Raw genomic sequence first — 18162 nt, 5'->3', positions numbered from 1 at the left:
CAAGAATTTGCCTTTCCCTATATTGGGCTCATGTGTCCCTGTTTCACCTCAAACACTGTTACTCATTTCATCCCTGTTATTTTGGGGTCCTCTGGTCCTTCAAAGAGATTCTTTCCCCAGTAAACATTCTTGGAATTTAAAAGGGCATATAAGTGGTCATTTCAGATTCTTTTCTTTTTTAATTTTTATTTTATATTGGAGTATAGTTGATTTATAATGTTGTGTTAGTTTCAAGTGTATAGCAAAGTGATTTAGTTAGATATACACACATCCCTGGGTCAGGAAGATCCCCTGGAGAAAGGAATGGCAACCCACTCCAGTATCTCTGCTTACAAAAACCCCACGGACAGAGGAGCCTGAAGGGCTACAGTCCATGGGGTCGCCAAGAGTCGGACACGGCTTAGTAACTAACGCAGCAGCCGCAGCATACGTCTATCTGTTCTTCTTCAGATTCTTTTCCCAGATATGTTATTTTAGAATATTAAGTAGAGTCTCCTGTGCTACAAGTAGGTCCTTGATGACCTCTTTTATATATAGGAGTGTGTAAGGACTTCCCTGGTAGTCCAATAGTTGGAACTCTGCTGTTCCACTCTAGGTGGTACAGATCTGATCCCTGGTCAGGAAAAGAAGACTCCACGTGCATATATATGCATATATATATATATATATATATAAACTAAGAGTGTGTGTATGTTAATCCAACCTCCTAATTTATCCTTTCTCCCCTCCCCACCTTTCCCCTTCGGTAACCATCAATTTGTTTTCGTAAGTCTATGAGTCTCTTCCTGTGAGTTTTGTAAATAAATTAATTTAAAATTAAAAAGAAAATCTACCCTTTCAGTGACATTCAAGTCCAATAAATCTGCCCACCCTCCACCCCCGGGATTCCTACTTCCTCCCAAGCTGAATGAGGATGGACTCTGAGAGAGGGCGTTTGACACTGGACCCAGAGCCCTTTTCTGAACGTCCCCACGCGTCCCCAGCCCTGGCTCGCCCGCACGGGCGCAGGGACTGCTCCTTGAGCTTCTCCCTTTGACAGTCGCCAGGACAGCTCCGGCCCATCTGTTCACTCGACATTCCATTAAGCACAAGGGCTGCCCCCAGATCCTGTTCACCTCTTCCTGTTTCCAGCCACACTCCCTCAGACGGAATGACAGAACTTGCTGTAATGCCTCGACATAAATCTCCCCCCTAGCCTAACCCCCTTTCTCTGAAAGCACAGTCTTCTGGGCCTTTCCCCTTCAAAACCCAGTCCAAAACATCCCACGATGGAAATAAACATCTCCAAGTTAGGCCTCAGAAGATGATTTAACAACAACAAAAGAAACTGAAATATGTTATTTGTGTTAAAAGGCTCAGGGACCAGCTATGGAAGTGAGGAGGATGGCAAGCAGGCTGCCTTAGCAGGGATCCCAGCACAGGGGCCACTTCCTTGAGTAAATCATTCGGCCTCTCTGCGTCTCAGAGCCTTCACCTGTAGATGGGAATTCTCATACCTGTCCCTCTGATCTCAGGTTGTGTGAGGATAAAAGGAGACTGCTCATTCAATAAATATCTGCTAAGAGTTGGACCATAAAGAAGGCTGAGTACCGAAGAAATGCTTTCAAATTGTGGTGCTGGAGAAGACTCTTGAGAGTCCCTTGGACTGCAAGGAGATCAAACCACTCAATCCTAAAGGAAATCAACCCTAAATATTCATTGGAAGGACTGATGCTGAAGCTGAAACTCCAATACTTCGGCCACCTGATGTGAAGAGCCGACTCATTGGAAAAGACCCTGATGTTGGGAAAGAGTGAAGTCAAAAGGAGAAGAGGGTGGCAGAGGATAAGATGGTGAGATAGCATCACAAACGCAATGGATGTGAGTTTGAACAAACTCCAGGAGGCAGTGAAGGACAGAGGAGCCTGGCATGCTGCAGTCCATGGGGATGCAAAGAGTCAGACACTACTTAGCGACTGACCAACAAGAGCCCACCATCCCAGGCCCATTCCAGGCGCTGGGAATGCCTGGGTGAGTGTTCTTGAGGTTCATCCCGACAGCTGCCTTCAGCCTCGGAGTGGCTCATCCTCATGACTGAGTAGCATCCTATGCTGTGACTGTACCACACCTCCCTCATCTTCCTCCTGATGAACACCGGAGAGTTGCCGGGTTTTTGGAAACCAGAAAATGAGGCTACGAGCATTTTAGCACACATCTTTTGGGGAAATTTCCTACACATTTCTGTTGGGTCAGTTCCCTTTGAGTCTTCCTAACTATATCAGAGAGAAAGTCTCAGGCTGGTGCTGGCGTGCTGTAATATCTCTCTAGCTCTTGTCCATCTGTCCTTATAACAGACTGCCAAGCCCAGGCCTTCAGCATCCTATTATATCGAGCTAGTTTACCAACATCATTTTATTGGCGTTCAGTTCAGTTCAGTTCAGTTCAATCACTCACTCAGTCATGTCTGACTCTTTGCAACCCCATGGACCACAGCACGCCAGGTCTCCCTGTCAATCACCAACTCCTGGAGCTTGCTCAAACTCATGTCCATTGAGTTGGTGATGCCATCCAACCATTTCATCCTCTGTCGTCCCCTTCTCCTCCCACCTTCAATCTTTCCCAGCATCAGGTTCTTTTCCAATGAGTCGGCTCTTCACATCAGGTGGCCAAAGTATTGGAGTTTCAGCTTCAGCATCAGTCCTTCCAATGAATATACAGGACTGATTTCCTTTAGGATGGACTGGTTGGATCTCCTTGCAGTCCAAGGGACTCTCAAGAGTCTTCTCCAGCACCACAGTTCAAAAGCATCAGTTCTTCAGTGCTCAGCTTTCTTTATGGTCCAACTCTCACTTTCATCAGGAGGCTCTTTAGTTCTTCACTTTCTGCCATAAGGGTGGTGTCATCTGCATATCTGAGGTTACTGATATTTCTCCTGGCAATCTTGGCATTACATATGTATATTTTTGAAAGATTATATTTGGTAAGAGACTATCAATGCACCATGATTGTACATATTTATATATAAACCTATTTATTTGTTACTTATACAAACTTAATTTTTTTAAATGAGTTGTTTTTAAAGTTTAAAAAGTCATCATTTGAACACAAAAGAACCTATCTACAAAATCAGACTCGCAGGACAGACCTGTGGTTGCCAAGGGGGAGGAGAGGTAGTGGAAGGATGGAGTGGAAGTTTGGGGTTAGCAGGTGCAAACTAGTATATATGGAATGGATAAACAACGAGATCCTACTCTACAGCACCAAGATCTATACTCAATATCCTGTGATCAACCATAATGGAAATAATATAAAAGTGCATATATATGTATAACCGAATCACTTTTCTATACAGCAGAAATTAACACAACACTGTAAATCAACTGTACTCAATTAAAAAAAGAAAATAGTCATTTTTTTAAAGTATTCATTGAAATAAAGACATTAAATAAATAGAGCCTTCCCAAGTGGCACTAGTGGTAAAGAACCCACCTCCCAATGCAGAAGAAATAAGAGATGGGTTCGGTCTCTGGATTGGGAAGACCCCCTGGAGGAGGGCATGGCAACCCACTCCAGTATTCTTGCCTGGAGAACCTCATGGACAGAGGAGCCTGGTGGGCTACTGTCCATAGGGTTGCAAAGAGTTGGACATGACTAAAGTAAACTTTACATGCACACACTCAAGAAATAGAGATCATAGGTGGATACATGCAGAGGGAAAAAATGTAAAAAGAGGTTGCAAAGGGTTGTAATTTAAGAAATGCTACTCTAAAAAAGTCACTGTTTTGAATTACAGCTCTTTTTTTTTTTTTTATCATCACAGAGTGGCAACTTGCCCAGATGAGTCAGTTTAATTAAAGACAGCGCTCAAGGTGGGGACACAGACATATCATTCTAAAATAATGGGTTTCCACTCTTTCTCTGCTCAATATTAAGTAACAATCTAAATGGGAAAAGCATTTGAAAAAGACTAGATATGTGTATAACTGAATCACTGCCGTACATCTGAAACTAATGCAACGCTGATCATCAACCATCTGTGTGTGTGAGTCGCTCAGTCGTGTCCGACTCTTGTGACCCCAGGGACTGTAGCCCTCCAGGCTCCTCCGTCCGTGGGATTCTCCAGACAAGAATACTGGAGTGGGTTGCCATTCCCTCCTCCAGAGGATCTTCCCAACCCAGGGATTAAACCTGGGTCTCCTGCATTGCACGCAGATTCTTAGCCATATAAAAAAAAAAAAAAATAGTGGATTTCCTCATTTTGAGAAGGAACAGGTCACAACCAGGTAAGGATGGGAAATGCCCATAAGGACTCAGGACAATAGGAATGTGTGCGCTGAGCCAGGCAGGTGGAGAACAGTATTGTGTTAAAAATAGCACATTTTCTTATTTCCATTTTCCTTGCCAGACCTGGTGGGTCAGTGGGGTCTCAACAATGAGGAAGAGGACAGTATGTAGGCAAGAAGAACAGGAGCAAAGGTTTTGAGACGTTTCAGCGGGACATCAGGGAGTCACTTGACACCTCCAGAAGTCACTGCCTCTACCATCACCCTTGACCTCAGTGATAACCTGTGGGCCTCTTGGAACTTGACCCAAATCGCTGACCGCCACTCCTTCCAACTCACGTCCCTAACACTCAGACTCAGATTCCAGCAAGTGCTGGGCTCTTTCCAACTTCTAACCCACTGATCCTGAATTGATCAATCACTTCCCCTTGAGTCATTATTTTTGCCCTGATTCAGCTTAGGTTCCATGATGCTAAACCCTCTCCTGCCAACAGCCTCAACTCCCTGGCTGTTCTTGTTAAATGGTCCCATAATGCTGCACCCTGAGCATCCCAACTGTCTGCCCACCCTACACTGGGGTTGTGTGTGTGTGTCTGTGTTTCCCTGAGCAGGGGGATCTCTCTGGGGAAACGCACACATGTGCGCTGACCAGTCACACTTTAAGGTCACAGAAGTGAACCTCAAATACACCCTCACTCCTGCTCAGCTGCTCCACATCACTACGCTGATTTCTTCCCCACCCATTGTCACAATGGCTTTTCACACCTGCCCTCTGTCTCCTGAATCATCCTGGCCCCACTCTGTGACCAGCTTACCTCATATTTGTTGAGTGAATAAACAAAGAAGCATTAAAAAAAATTTTTTTATTCAAGTGTAGCTGATTTCCAATATTGTGTTAATTTCTGCTTACAGAAAAGTGATTCAGTTATACACATGTGTACGTTCTTTTTTATATTCCTTTCCATTATGGTTTATCACATATGAAATGAAATGAAATATAGGTTGAAATGAAATGAAATAAAACAAAGATATGAAATATAGTTCTCTGTGCTATATAGTAGGACCTTGTTGTTTATCCATCTCATATATAATAGTTTGCATCTGCTTATCCCAAACTCCCAATCCTTCCATCACCCACCCACCTTCCCCCTGGCAACCATGTCTGTAAGTCTGTTCTGTTTTGTAGATTTGTTCACTTGTACTATATTATAGATTCCACATATAAGTGATATCATACGGTATTTGCCTTTTTCTGGCTTACTTCAGCTAGTACAATCATCTCTAGCTACATCCATGTTGTTGCAAATGGCATTATTTCATTCTTTTTGATGGCTGAGTAATATTCTATTGTGTGTGTGTATATATATATATATATATATATACACATATGCTGCTGCTGCTAAGTCACTTCAGTCGTGTCCGACTCTGTGCAACCCCATAGACGGCAGCCCACCAGGCTCCTCCATCCCTGGGATTCTCCAGGCAAGAATACTGGAGTGGATTGCCACTTCCTTCTCCAATATATATACTACATCTTCTTTATCCATTCATCTGTCAATGGACATTTAGGTTGCTTCCATGTCTTTCTATTATCAATAGTGTTGCAATGAACATTGAGGTGCATGTATCTTTTCAAATTATAGTTTTACCTGAGTGTATGTCCCAAAGTGGGCCTGCTGGATCATATGGCAACTCTATTTTTGTTTTTTTGAGAACCTCCATACTGTTTTCCACAGTGGCAACACCCGTTTACATTCCCACCAATCGTGTATGACGGTTTCCTTTTCTGCACACACCTGCCAACACTTGTCACTTGTTGTCTTTTTGGTGCTAGCCGTTCTGACAGTGCTGTTTTGACCAGATACTATCTCCACCTGCCGCAGTCCACAGGGGTCACGAAGAGTTGGACACAACTGAGCAACTACGCACAAATAATTAGTTATTTTGAGGCTCCTCAAATAACTAAAAATACACTGAGTTTTTATTTTGGCTCGCAGGATCTCAGATTCCCAACCAGGAATTGAACATGGGCCCTGGCAAGTGAAAGCCCAGAATCTTAACCACTAGGCCACCAGGAAACGTCCTCAAATAACTATCTTTTCCAGAAGATCTTATAGAAAAACCTGAATGAACTTTTTGGCCAATACAATAAAAATAGTTACCATATGACCCAGTAATTCCACTCCTGGCTATACAAATGAAGAACATAAAAAGACTGATTTGAAAAGGTACATGATCACAGCAGCATTTTTACAAGAGCTAAGTAAGCAATCTGTGTCCATCAACAGATGAATGGATAAGGAAGACGTGATACACACTTGCACACAAACACACGAATATTACTCAGTCACAAAAGAGAATGAAATTTTGCCATTTGCAACAACACAGATGAACCTGGAAAGTATTGTGCTTAATAAAGTAAATCAGATAGAGAAAGACAGATACTATATGTTTTCACTTATACGTGGAATCTAGAAAATAAACAAACGAACATAACAGAATAGAAACAGACTCACAGATACAGAGAACAAAGCCGTGGCTACCAGTGGGGGGAGGGATGGGGAAGGGACAAGATGGGGAAGGGGGTTAAGAGGTACAAACTACTAGGTATAGAATAAATAAGACACAAGGATGTAAAGTACTGTACAGGAAAGAGAATGAATATTTCATAATCATGTTAAATGAAGTATATACAAATACCAAATCACTATGTTATACACCTGAAACTAATGACTCTACTTATGTAAAAGCATACGTTTAAAAAAAAAAAAAGGAAAGAAAGAAAAGAAAGATTTTAAAATGCAATAGCCCTAATCACCCTCTGTCACATCACTCTGATTTCACGCCTGCTGTTTCCTCCATTGCTTTATGCAGGCGTTGTTTTCTTGACGGTATTTCTCCACCCGAATGTTAGCCTATTAAGAGTGGCACCTTACGGGGTGGTGAGCCCCAGCACCTAGAACAGTGCTGAGTTCAGGAAACACTCGTTTAACCTTAAATGAATGACAGAAACTTCAGGAAGGGAAATTGGTTGGAAAATTTTGTAAGGGGAACCCAGCACAATACCATGAAGGCCCCCAGAACAGTTTCTTAGAGACAGAAATACTACACATTCAGAAGGCTTCCTTGGTATTTCACAAGCTTCTCAAACTCAGTACAAATAACAGTACACAGCAGCATCCCGCTTATTCAATCACCTGCTTCTCCTTCTTAACCCTCGCCCAAACAGCACCATCACCCATCCACTGTCTGATAACCCCAAAGAAAAAAAATAATCCGAGAAACAAGACGGGCTTGTTTGCAATGCCTGAACTTAGTGTCATAAAGAAGTTAAATTCTGGAAAAAAAGAAAAACCTGCCTATGACTCCAGTATATCACATAGACTGTATGTACCTTAAATGGCCATCCAGCGGGTGCTCGGGTCCAGTTCGCAAGAGAGGCAGCAGAGAAGAATCCAGATGTTAGACCAAGAGGTCTCCGGTTCTTCCTGCGACTGCCTCACCTCCATCTTTTCCCCCTGCCCGTGAAGGATGTGAGTCTTCAGTGGGGAGCCAGATGGTGTCTGGGTGAGTTTTTAAAATGCAACACCTCGGCTATTATATCTCTGATAACATGAGACTGCGTAAACATAAAAAACTTTCCGTGTTAATGAAACCAACATTCTCTTTTGGCTCTACTTAACCACGCTTCTCTACATTGGTACCCGCACATCCATCAGAGGTGTCCGCTAGATGGCGCTCGTCCTCCACTGTACCCCGGCCGGGTCGGGAGAGCGTACATTTGTTTGTAAAACAGAGGTGATTTCTTAACTCTGGCTTTTTACAGGTAAGAACACTAGCTCCAAAGGAAACACGTCTTTCATGAGGCCGTATCGCAGCATCTCAAAGCCTCGAGTGAAAGTCAGGTCCCCATATTTCTGAACTTAGTGAACTTTCATCACCTGGCTGTCTCCCTCAGCACATGGTCTAGTTTGTTGATTAGAATAATAATGGCGTGTTTCTTTCTTTCTTCATAACAAGGTTTAGGTTCAGATCCACAGGCCTTGGGCTTCTCTGGTTGCTCAGATGGTCAAGATCTGCCTGCAATGAAAGAGACCCGGGTTCAATCCCTGGGTCCGGAAGATGCCCTGGAGAAGGAAATGGCAGCCCACTCCCGTATTCTTACCTGGTAAATCCCATGGACAGAGGAGCCTGGCGGGGTCCAAAGAGTTGGACAGAACAGAACACGCATTCTCTATTTTCAAAAGTACCAAACAGGAAAAAATGGCTAGATTTGACTGCCTAAATTATTTGATTTCCTTAAGTTTGAAATTCCTTTCCTGATGAACGTAGCACAGAAATAAATAAGCAAGATGACGGGAAACCTTTAATGAGAATAAACGTGAAGGGTCATGGGGAGGGGAGAGCTGTTAGAATAGAAAACCCACCTGGGCTGGCATCACAAAGTCAGATCTGGATCTTGAATTAACTGCTTAGTGATGGCGAAGTCATTTAAACTCACTCCATGAGTCTCAGTTTCCTCATCTGTAAAACAGGGATAATAATGTTTTCCACCCTCAGGGAAACGTAGATTAAACTAAACAATAAGGTGCCATCCTGGCACGTTGTCGGTGGGCAGCAATTGCTTAAATAGGAAACTTCCTCGGCCCGTAGTAATGGTCTGATGATACACCTGGACCACGTGCGTGAAAAATCCTTGTGGGGCCTGAATGCGGATGACTTAGGGACCCAGGAGCCAGGGTCTGCTGGCCGGCAAGTGGCCTGTCGCTTGATGCCCAGGGTGCCTCGGTCGCGTGGCGTGACCTCCAGAGCCTGCGGACTGGAACAGGGGGTAATTCCCAGGTGCAGGCTGCCTGGATCTGGCTCCAACGAGGCAGTCCTGCGTGGCGCCCTTTCCCCGCGCGTCATCCCGCGCAACTTAGCATCGGCCTCGAAGAGAACCGGATACAAACCCTAGGGTTAAAGGACTGGAAACCCTGGCCCAGGGACACCAGGTGAATCCGGCCACGGCCACTGGCGTCTGAGAGACCGGCGTGGCCTCCCATTGCGAGGCAGCCTCCCGCGCTGGCCATCGCGCCTGCCGCGTCTCCCCGCATCCTGCCCGGGGCGCAGGTGGAGGGCGGCAGGGGCGCGGCTCGCGGGGGAGCGCGCGCCCGCCCGAGAGCTGGGTTTCTCCGCCATCGCCGACCCCGCGGCTCTCCCACCCTCACTGCGCGCGGCGCCCTGGCCCGCGGAAGCCTCACCCTCCGACGGCGCTTCGGCGGCTCGGGGTTGGAGGGTACGGCACGCAGGCGGCGTGCAGGAACCAAACTGCAAAAGAGGAAGGGTGGTGGAGGGTGAGGATGGAAAGGAGAGGGAGAAGACGAAGGCAGAGCTGGGCAAGGGGCCCGGGAGGGCGCAGAGCGAGCCGAGCGGCTCCCCGAAGCCCGGCCGACCGCCGGGGGCTCCCGGGCTCCGCAGATTCCCGGGGTCGGCCCTGGCCGGAGCTCGGAACTGATCGAACCTCGGGCGCGGTCGGGCAGCCGTGGATGCCCCGGAGCTCACGGTCAAGCGCGCAGCAAATCGCCCTCTTTGGGCTGCGAGCGGGGCCCCAGTGAGCCCGCGCCGACGCGCCCTGGTCCCCCCATCTCCAGCCCAGCGACAAGCGCTGACCTGCTGCGCCCTCGCCACACACCCCTCCTCACTCGCCGGCCTTGATTCTGCAGCGCATGTACCCGGGACGTCTCTATGCATCCGTCCACCTCCGCTCACCGGCCCCCAAAGCCTCCTCGTTCCCACCCAACCCCACCATCAGCTTCTACTTGGAGTTCCAGACCCGCGAGCTTCCTCTCCGCCAACACTCCCGGCCCTGCTTGCAGCCGTTTCCTGGACCTGAAGGTTAACTGGCCGCCGCAGTGGCCCGAGATGCCTCCATCCCTGGCTGTGCGCTTCCTGAAGACTCTTACACCCCGGGCACACACCAAAAAACAAACAAACAAACAAAAAAATGGACAGCTCAAAGTCACCGAACTACATCTTTCTAAACTTTGAAAAATCTCTACCCACGCCTGTGGCACGGGGTGTATTCTACTTTGATTTGGGGTTCTGTAAAAAAACATTGAGAGGAGGGAACTAAGTGGTGGTTATATATTCAAGCAAGTCCTTGTATAGCTCCCAAACTCACTCTAACACTCGGTCACTCAGCCCCTCAGCATCTCTGCGTGTTTGTCCCCATCAAGTCCTAACCCCACAAAGGGATGGCTGTCTGCGACACCAGTTCACACCTGCTCGCTTCTCTCCTTCTGGGCGACTCTTGTCCATCTCCTCCTCAACTCGCCCCCAGAGAGGAACAACAAATTGTCTAAGGTGGTGGGAGGGGGGCGTAACTTAAAGGGCAAATCAAGGTCAGCGGGCGGAAAGAAACAATGGTTTTCTTTTGAAACATCGTGTGCCTTCTGTTCTGTTCCCCTCCGGGCCTGAAGAGCGTCCTGTTCCTTACACTTGCCGCCGACGGACACCAAATTGAAACACCTTTCCCAGAAAACTGAAGTAGTCGGTCGTATAGAACTATTAAAGGGCAATGACCTCTCCAATGCAAGGTTTTCTTCCCCCCACCCCTCCCCAGACACCACAGGATCGTGTTTGGGATGTGAGAGAGCATCACGTGGCTGGAATGCTGGAAAGTATAGATGCTGCGAAGCCCTCCACTGGCCCTGCAAACTACCAGTGTGTGGATTTCATCCTGCGGTGCAGAACAAGAACCACAAAAAAAGAAAGCTAACAGGGGAGAATATTGTTTGTTTTAGTAGTACCAAAAATACCAATCCCAGCAATTTAAATTAAATTAAAATCACTGAATTAAAATCACAGCTCTTTAAGCTTATTTAATGGTTCAAATTGTGTATTTGGTTTTAAGCCTCCGGCAAAAATTTATAGAAGACAATGAAGTGTGTTCCTTGAGTAAAGTATTTATTTAAAAATTAATAATAAAAATAGAGTAACAAATGTTTTGAGATACCCACAATATTTGTGTTTCTTAGCCTGGCTTCTTCTATTACATAAAACAATTCACTACTCATTTTTAAAAAGAACATTAATGTCATTAGTTCAGGATCTCTACTTTGGTAACTCCCAGATAGTCTTTTAAACAAAAATATGTTTTTCAACTCACAAGTAGCAGAATATTTCAAGAACAAACAGAAAGCTTCAGTTTTCTTCGTCGTGTAAAATTGTACAAACTCCAAGTACATTCAGCATTGACCGCCCAGGGAAATGATCGCTGAATTTCCAGAAACTCCCAAAGATGCCCTCCAGTTTCTTGCCTGACTTTAGCTCTATCTGTCCCATCTTTTCTTTTTTCATGCCTCTCCAGAAATTAACTCAAAGACAACCCGGTGAGGAAAGAAAACTATTTCTAGGGTGACTTTTGGTCCATTCATTATTTCAGAGAAAAGAATGAGCCGTGAGGAAGCCGCGAAACTGGAAGGGGAAAAGAAGCAGCAATGTATTCTTCGAATCTATAAACCTCCCTAGAGAACAGAAACTACGCGCAAGATTTAAGGAACTTCATTAACTTGGGTTTCCCTCCCAGATCCGACTCAACTAAATATCGCGTTCCACAAAAGTGCCAGAATAGGTAAGAAGCCGTGGGTTAGGTGGCTGAGCGTCCCTGCGGCTGGAGGATGAGGCTTCGAGGACCAGACTTGGGAGAAAAGGGGTTAAGTCAGACCCTGACTTTCTCCGAGCAACGTGCCCAGTTTTGTCCGTTCAAGTCGACGTCGCCCAGAAGGAGCCAACCAATAGGCGGCCGGGAAGGCCCGGGACCGCCCCCCGAAGGGGCGTGGCCTGAGGCTGTCACTCAGCGGTGAGGAATGACACCCGGGCGGGAGGGGGGGTGGACGGTGGAACGCTGGGGAAGGAAAGAGAGAAGAAACAGATAAAACCTGGACAGGGGGTAACAAGGTGCCCCGCGCCTCTCGGAATCCTGCGGCCGCCGCCACCCCGCCGCCGCCGCCGCCGGGGGTGGGCTCCGGAAGAGCCGGCCCAGCAGGGCTTGGAGACGACGATCCAGGGAGCGAAATCCTGCAGGCGGGGAAGGAAGAGACCAGAGGCGCAAAGAAAAAGTGACTCGGGCCGTGCGCCCCGGAGGCGCTGGAGAGGGGACTGCAGCCGCGTAGGGGGGCCTCGCCGATCCTCCCCTCCCCACCCCAAGTCCTCCGAGGGCCAGACCCCGGCCCGCCCCTAAGGGAGATTAATCCAGCTGAGCTACGAAAAGGAGAACTTCTGGCGCTGGATTGGGGGGGAGGGGGGTCTCCGGGTGGGGTGGGCGTCGGAAGTGGGGGTGAGGGTCGACGCTGATCCGGGGCCCGTGGGGGGCGGAGGCTGCTGGGCAGCGCAGGAGTGGGCTGCAGGGGCCTCGCGCGCGCGCCGGGCTCACTCGCGCTGCAGCGGCCCCCGCGCGCTCCATCCAGCTCGGAGCTGCCCGCGCGCCCCAGCCGCCCGCCCGGCCGGCCGCTCCGGCCCGCGGCGCTGATGGCTGTGCGCGGCGCCAACACCTTGACGCCCTTCTCCATCCAGGCGATCCTCAACAAGAAAGAGGAGCGCGGCGGGCTGCCCGCGACCGAGGGGCGCTCGGTACCCGGGGGCACAGCGGTGGCAGTGGCTTCGGCGCCCGCTGTCTGTTGCTGGCGGCTCTTTGGGGAGACAGACGCGGGCGCGCTGGGGGGCGCCGAGGACTCTCTGCTGGCGTCGCCTGCGGGGACCAGAACGGCTGCGGGGCGGACGGCGGAGAGCCCGGGCGGCTGGGACTCGGACTCGGCGCTGAGCGAGGAGAACGAGGGCGGCCGGCGCTGCGCGGACCCGCCGGGGGCCAGCGGGGCCTGCCGTGCAGGGGCGACCCTGGGCCTCGGCCAGCCGGTCTGCGAGCTGCCCGCCGCCAAGGACCTGGAGGAGGAAGCCGCAGGCCGGAGCGACAGTGAGATGTCGGCCAGCGTCTCAGGTTCGGCCCAGGCTTCGCTGGGAAAGGGGGCCGGGCTGAGGGGCTGGGCAAGGGGGGCAACCGCGCAGAGAGAGGTGGGCGAGCTGTGAGCACCCCGCGCCCTGGGCCCCCCGCTTTGGCCAAGACCCTTAGCTCTGCGCGCTGGCGCAGGCTGCTCTAACCTTCCGGCCACTGAGCCCCAGAGAGGGCGGATGGGGTGAAGTCTCAGACCTCGGGCAGTGTGCTTTAGAACCGGGTGGGAGGGAACCACTGCACGCTAACCTTGAGTCCATCGCCAGTGCCCTCGGCTGAGTCTGTCCCCAAATCCCCAAAATCAAGGAAAGGGAAGAGGGAGCGGCCCGGAGACCTTGGGGAGCCAGTACCCTGGGCCTGGAGAATTTGGGGAGCCAGTACCCTGGGTCTGGGCCAGAGAGCAGTTATTGTTTAGTCTCTTAAGTCCTGTCCGACTCTTTGTGACCCCATGGACTGTAGCCCGCCAGGCTCCTCTGTCCATGGGATTTCCCAGGCAAGAATACTGGAGTGGGTTGCCATTTCCTTCTCCAAGGCCCAGAGATCAGAGATGCTTCCAGCCCGAGGTCCCAGAGCCTGGACGGGCAGCTCAAAGACAGGTAGCAAGGGATAACATTCAAGTGAGCGGGAAGCCGACCAAGCCGCAGCTTTGGGAGGAGGGTTCATTTAGCTTTCTCAGACCCCAGGCGAGGGAGAGCTGCGCTGGGCTGAGGACCCAAGAGCTGGAGGTAACCCCGCAGCCAGCGGAAGGCAGCCGGGCTCGATTTAGGTCATCCCAGACCCAGAAGGGAGAGGGCCCTCCTCAGCCACGAGCTGGCACGCCCTCTGGTCAGAAAGACCCCCGTGCCTGCCCTTTCGGTTGAACGGTGTAGGCCTCAATGTTGGCTCCGATCGAACAGTATCCGCTGCAGGCCAGAGTGCTGGACCTCTGCTGGGGTGCAGCCAGGGGGAGCAAGGAAGGGCCCCAGGAGCAGGCGTCGGATTAGGGTCTAAGGATTCGGAGCAGGGACACCCCTCAACCCCCAGCCTTCCTTTTATCCCCTTTCGAAGGGCGAGGGAGAAACCTACCCACGGCCTGGGCAGTAGCCTGTTGCCGCAGCCCGCGCGTGTGCTGTTGCGATGCATGTGAGGTGCGCGCATTGCGCGCGGGAGGTGGCGGGTGAACCCACACGGAGAGAGTCCCGAGGTTCTAGGGCTGAGAGCAGAGAAGATTTGGGAGGACGCTCAGGCCCGTTATCCACATCTGCTGAGAGGCGCCCGGAGGAGCTCAGAGAAGGCAGGGAGCTGGATCTTGGCCGCACAGGGTTGATACGGCGGCTGAGTTCCTTGCCGGCTCACAACAAGACTAGAGGCAGGAAGCGACTGGGGCAGAGTTGGAAGACTCGCCTCCCGGACCGCGGTTTCCAGGCCCACCCCACCACTCCGGCGGGATCAAAGTGTATATCCGCTCCCCAACCCAACCCCCAGCCCCCACGCCAGCGGTTGAGGCCGGACCTCACTCCTCGGCGGTGCTGACATGTCTTGTCTCTGTTCCCACCGGGTCCGCAGGCGACCGCAGCCCGAGGGCCGAGGACGACGGGGTTGGCCCTGGAGGCGCACGCGTGCCCACGCTCTGCAGCGGTGGCGGCGGCGGCGGCGGCAGGCCGGCGGGCGGCGCGGAGGAGGAGGAGGGGCCCGCGGCGCCTAAGCCGCGCAAGAAGCGTTCGCGCGCCGCCTTCTCACACGCGCAGGTCTTCGAGCTGGAGCGCCGCTTCAACCATCAGCGCTACCTATCCGGGCCGGAGCGCGCAGACCTGGCCGCGTCGCTGAAGCTCACCGAGACGCAGGTGAAGATCTGGTTCCAGAACCGTCGCTACAAGACCAAGCGCCGGCAGATGGCTGCCGACCTGCTGGCCTCGGCGCCCGCCGCCAAGAAGGTGGCGGTGAAGGTGCTGGTCCGCGACGACCAGAGACAGTACCTGCCCGGAGAGGTGCTGCGACCACCCTCGCTGTTGCCCCTGCAGCCCTCCTACTATTACCCTTATTACTGCCTCCCCGGCTGGGCGCTCTCCACGTGCGCGGCCGCCGCGGGCACCCAGTGAGCCGGCCTGCGGTGAGGCCGCGAAGGATCCCAGCGCCCCAGCTCCGGACGGGCGCCGATGGCCCTGCAGGGTTGTGCCGGGTACAGGGGCGCCCCGCCGAGGGAGGGAGGCAGGTGGAGGATGAAATCCAGCCCGGCTCCTCTCTCCAGGACGTGCGCCCTGGCCGCAGGAACTGGGTCTACCCAGACGAGGGCGCCTTTTTTTCTAGTTGGAACAGAGGCATCCTATGGCCTAGGGACCCGACGTCCCCTCGTCCCCACCTGCTGGGAAGCCCTCGGACACTATTTATTACCACCGCACTGTTGGATTTGGGTTGTGTCTGCCTGGGGATGGCGTTTCCCAGAGCGGAGAGAGCTCCTGGAGACCACGGAAGCCTGAATCCCAGCATGTCAGGCCTGCCGGGAGCTTCGTGCGCTAGGCCACACTAGTTCATGGTATCCATGCTACCGATCTATGTGTATCTACATATCTATTATTTTTGGAAATCGCATTTGTTACAAAGGGGTGCAGAACCCGGGCAGTCCCCAAGGAGCCCCAGGCTAGGGGTTCATTGAACCGTGAAGTGCTTGGTTTGCGGGCTCTCTGCCCCATCCCTCCCCGCTGTCGAAGCTCGGGTTGGGGCGCCTGACTGGGTGCTGAATGTACGGAAGGGAGCCTCTGGGCAGAGCCCCGGCCCGGCGTCTTCCCTCTCGGAGTCCCGGGGCTGCGACCAACCCGGGCAGCTCCTGGAAGCCCTGAACCAGGAGAGCGCGCAAACCAGGAGTCCTTCGCAGAACTTTCCTCTCTTTCTTTTCCTTCCTCTCTCTCTTTTTTAAGGAGGTTAAAACTTGTAGCACTTTGCAGTTGTTTGTATTCAAATGACGGTTATTTTTGTATTCAATGTGAATATCCCCTCCGCCCTCCGCGACTCCTGCCTCCGGACCCGGGTTCTCCCATCCCTGTCCCTAAGACAGGTGACCCTGTCAACCTCGCCGCTTGTCGCCTCCTTAAGGGCACTGTGCACTCAACTAGAGTATTAACTTTAAAAAGATTTGTGAAATTTGGAAGCTCTATTCGTTGTATTTTTTCCCCTTTTAATTTATAAACTTTTAGTTTAACATGCCCTCTTGGACGCGGTGTATTCTCTGAGCCTCTCTCTGTCCGGCTTCGGGGGAACCGGTAACAGTGGGCTCAGTTTCCCATTCAGTCCTCTCCGGGAGTCCTCCCCCCATCACAGAAGCCACCGGCTCCTCACCTCCAGGAAGGGTTTAAACCGGCACTGCTCAGGGAATTGCTATTTCTGGGACTTTGCAGGAGTCACAGAGGAATCCCAGTGAATCCGGAGCAAATGCCTAAGATTCCCCTTCCCCCACCCCACCCCCCGTGGGCACTAGTGTCTCAGAGTCTAGGAAGCATCCAGAGTTGAATGAAAGCCACTCAGTTCTGTCTGACTCTTGGCCACCCCAGGGACTGTAGCCTGCCAGGCTCCTCTGTCCATGGAATTCTCCAGGAAAGAATACTGGAGTGGGCTGCCATTCCCTTCTCCAGAGCTGAACCCGCTGCCAATTTCCATGCCCACCCCCCATCCGTACCCAACCCTAACCTGCCTCCTCCTCCACCTGCCGGCATCCTCTCTGCTTTTGATTTTCTGAGAGTTTGCTCTAAGTGATCCTCGTGTTATTTTGTTTCCAGACTAGGCTAGCAAAACCTCTCACTGGAATTCTGAACCGATTAGGGGCGAAGGAAGAGCTAAAAAGGTGTCTCCAGCACTTTGACCCCTGCTGGGTGCCAATGACACTGCGCTTTGCTCCAGAACGTTCCCACTCACTCCCCCAAGGACACGTCTTCATTTGATGTGCACAGAAGCCCACCGTGGGAGCAGAGGATGGGCAGGGCGACGCTTATTTATTACCCCATTTTAGAGATGAACTGTGCCCAGCCAGCGTTCCCCAGAATAACTCTCCAGATGCCAAGGACTCACCGGTGCCAACCCCTCACCGCTATGCGCCCCTCATGTCGGGTCCGGAGCGAGCCAGGAAGAGTTAATGCCATACTGCAGGCGCCGAGGCCTTCAGTCCGCGGCCCAGCTGGGAAAACGCTGAAACCCAGGCCAGGCTAACTTTCAATTTCACCCGGAGCGGGTAGGCCAGCTCGCTCTCCTCCCCTACCTTACGGTCTTTCCCAGCCTCTGACCCTCTGACCTAGGCACCCACACGCCCCGGCTTCTGCCACCCCTCATCCGGCGGGGCCAGCGAGTCGCGAGGAAGGTTTTTACAAAAAACGATTCCTGCTTCTGGAAACAGGGAGATGCCAAGGAAAAAGCAAATGGCCTCAGCATAGGCTCGCCCTGGCCCCCAAGTCCGGCTCCCTTCCAAAGGGTTTCTGCTGTCATTTGGTTTCTTTTTGATACCTTTTGAAATTCCGTTTTAATCGCATCATTAATCCCGAATGCCTTTTCCTTACATAAAATTAGAACATTTCCGATAATGCTAAAATCTCCTCTCTGCTCTCCAGAGATCTTGGGAGAGGAGGGGAGGTTTTTCCCCCTCCTTCTGAAAACCTCAGTAGTTTGTGGCCGCGTCCTAAAACTGTAGTTTGTTCTCTGTCCCGGCGAATTTGGAGTCCAGAGGACTGGGGAGTTTCTTAAGCAGGCGGGGTCGCCCCCCTTCCCTTCCTCAACCCCCTGGGGGCTCCCGACCTGGGCCGGTTCTACTGGGCTGGCTCGAGTCGCCCGGGAAACCTGACTCAAACGATTCAATTCAGTTTGACCCGAATTGTTGCAGTTTCACTCTGAGCCGCCCCGCCACTGGCGTTGGCCCGAGGCCGTAAGATCTGATTCCAGGAGCTGGAGGCG

At 51.5% G+C, this 18162-nt stretch overlaps 1 protein-coding gene across 1 annotated transcript; it reads left to right on the top strand.

Moving 5' to 3' along the window:
- The first annotated feature begins 12634 nt into the window (after positions 1 to 12634).
- Positions 12635 to 16372, top strand: NKX3-2 (NK3 homeobox 2). The gene is made up of 2 exons (XM_043448553.1): positions 12635 to 13239; positions 14797 to 16372. Exons 1-2 carry the CDS (start codon positions 12774 to 12776, stop codon positions 15327 to 15329), a joined length of 999 nt encoding a protein of 332 aa, XP_043304488.1. The 5' UTR covers positions 12635 to 12773; the 3' UTR covers positions 15330 to 16372.
- The last annotated feature ends 1790 nt before the right edge of the window (positions 16373 to 18162 follow it).

Source organism: Cervus canadensis, chromosome 26, assembly GCF_019320065.1.
Source record: "Cervus canadensis isolate Bull #8, Minnesota chromosome 26, ASM1932006v1, whole genome shotgun sequence".
NCBI classification, from domain to species: Eukaryota; Metazoa; Chordata; class Mammalia; order Artiodactyla; family Cervidae; genus Cervus; species Cervus canadensis.
The sequence above is the reverse complement of the archived record's forward strand: the minus strand, read 5'-3'. Positions and strand labels throughout refer to the sequence as shown.

What these genes read in the sequence shown, in the direction of transcription:
- NKX3-2 (XM_043448553.1), top strand. Translation starts at nt 12,774, where the DNA reads ATGGCTGTGCGCGGCGCCAACACCTTGACGCCCTTCTCCATCCAGGCG. An exon ending in GATGTCGGCCAGCGTCTCAG is followed by an intron (nt 13,240 to 14,796) that starts GTTCGGCCCAGG and finishes CCGGGTCCGCAG; the next exon opens with GCGACCGCAGCCCGAGGGCC.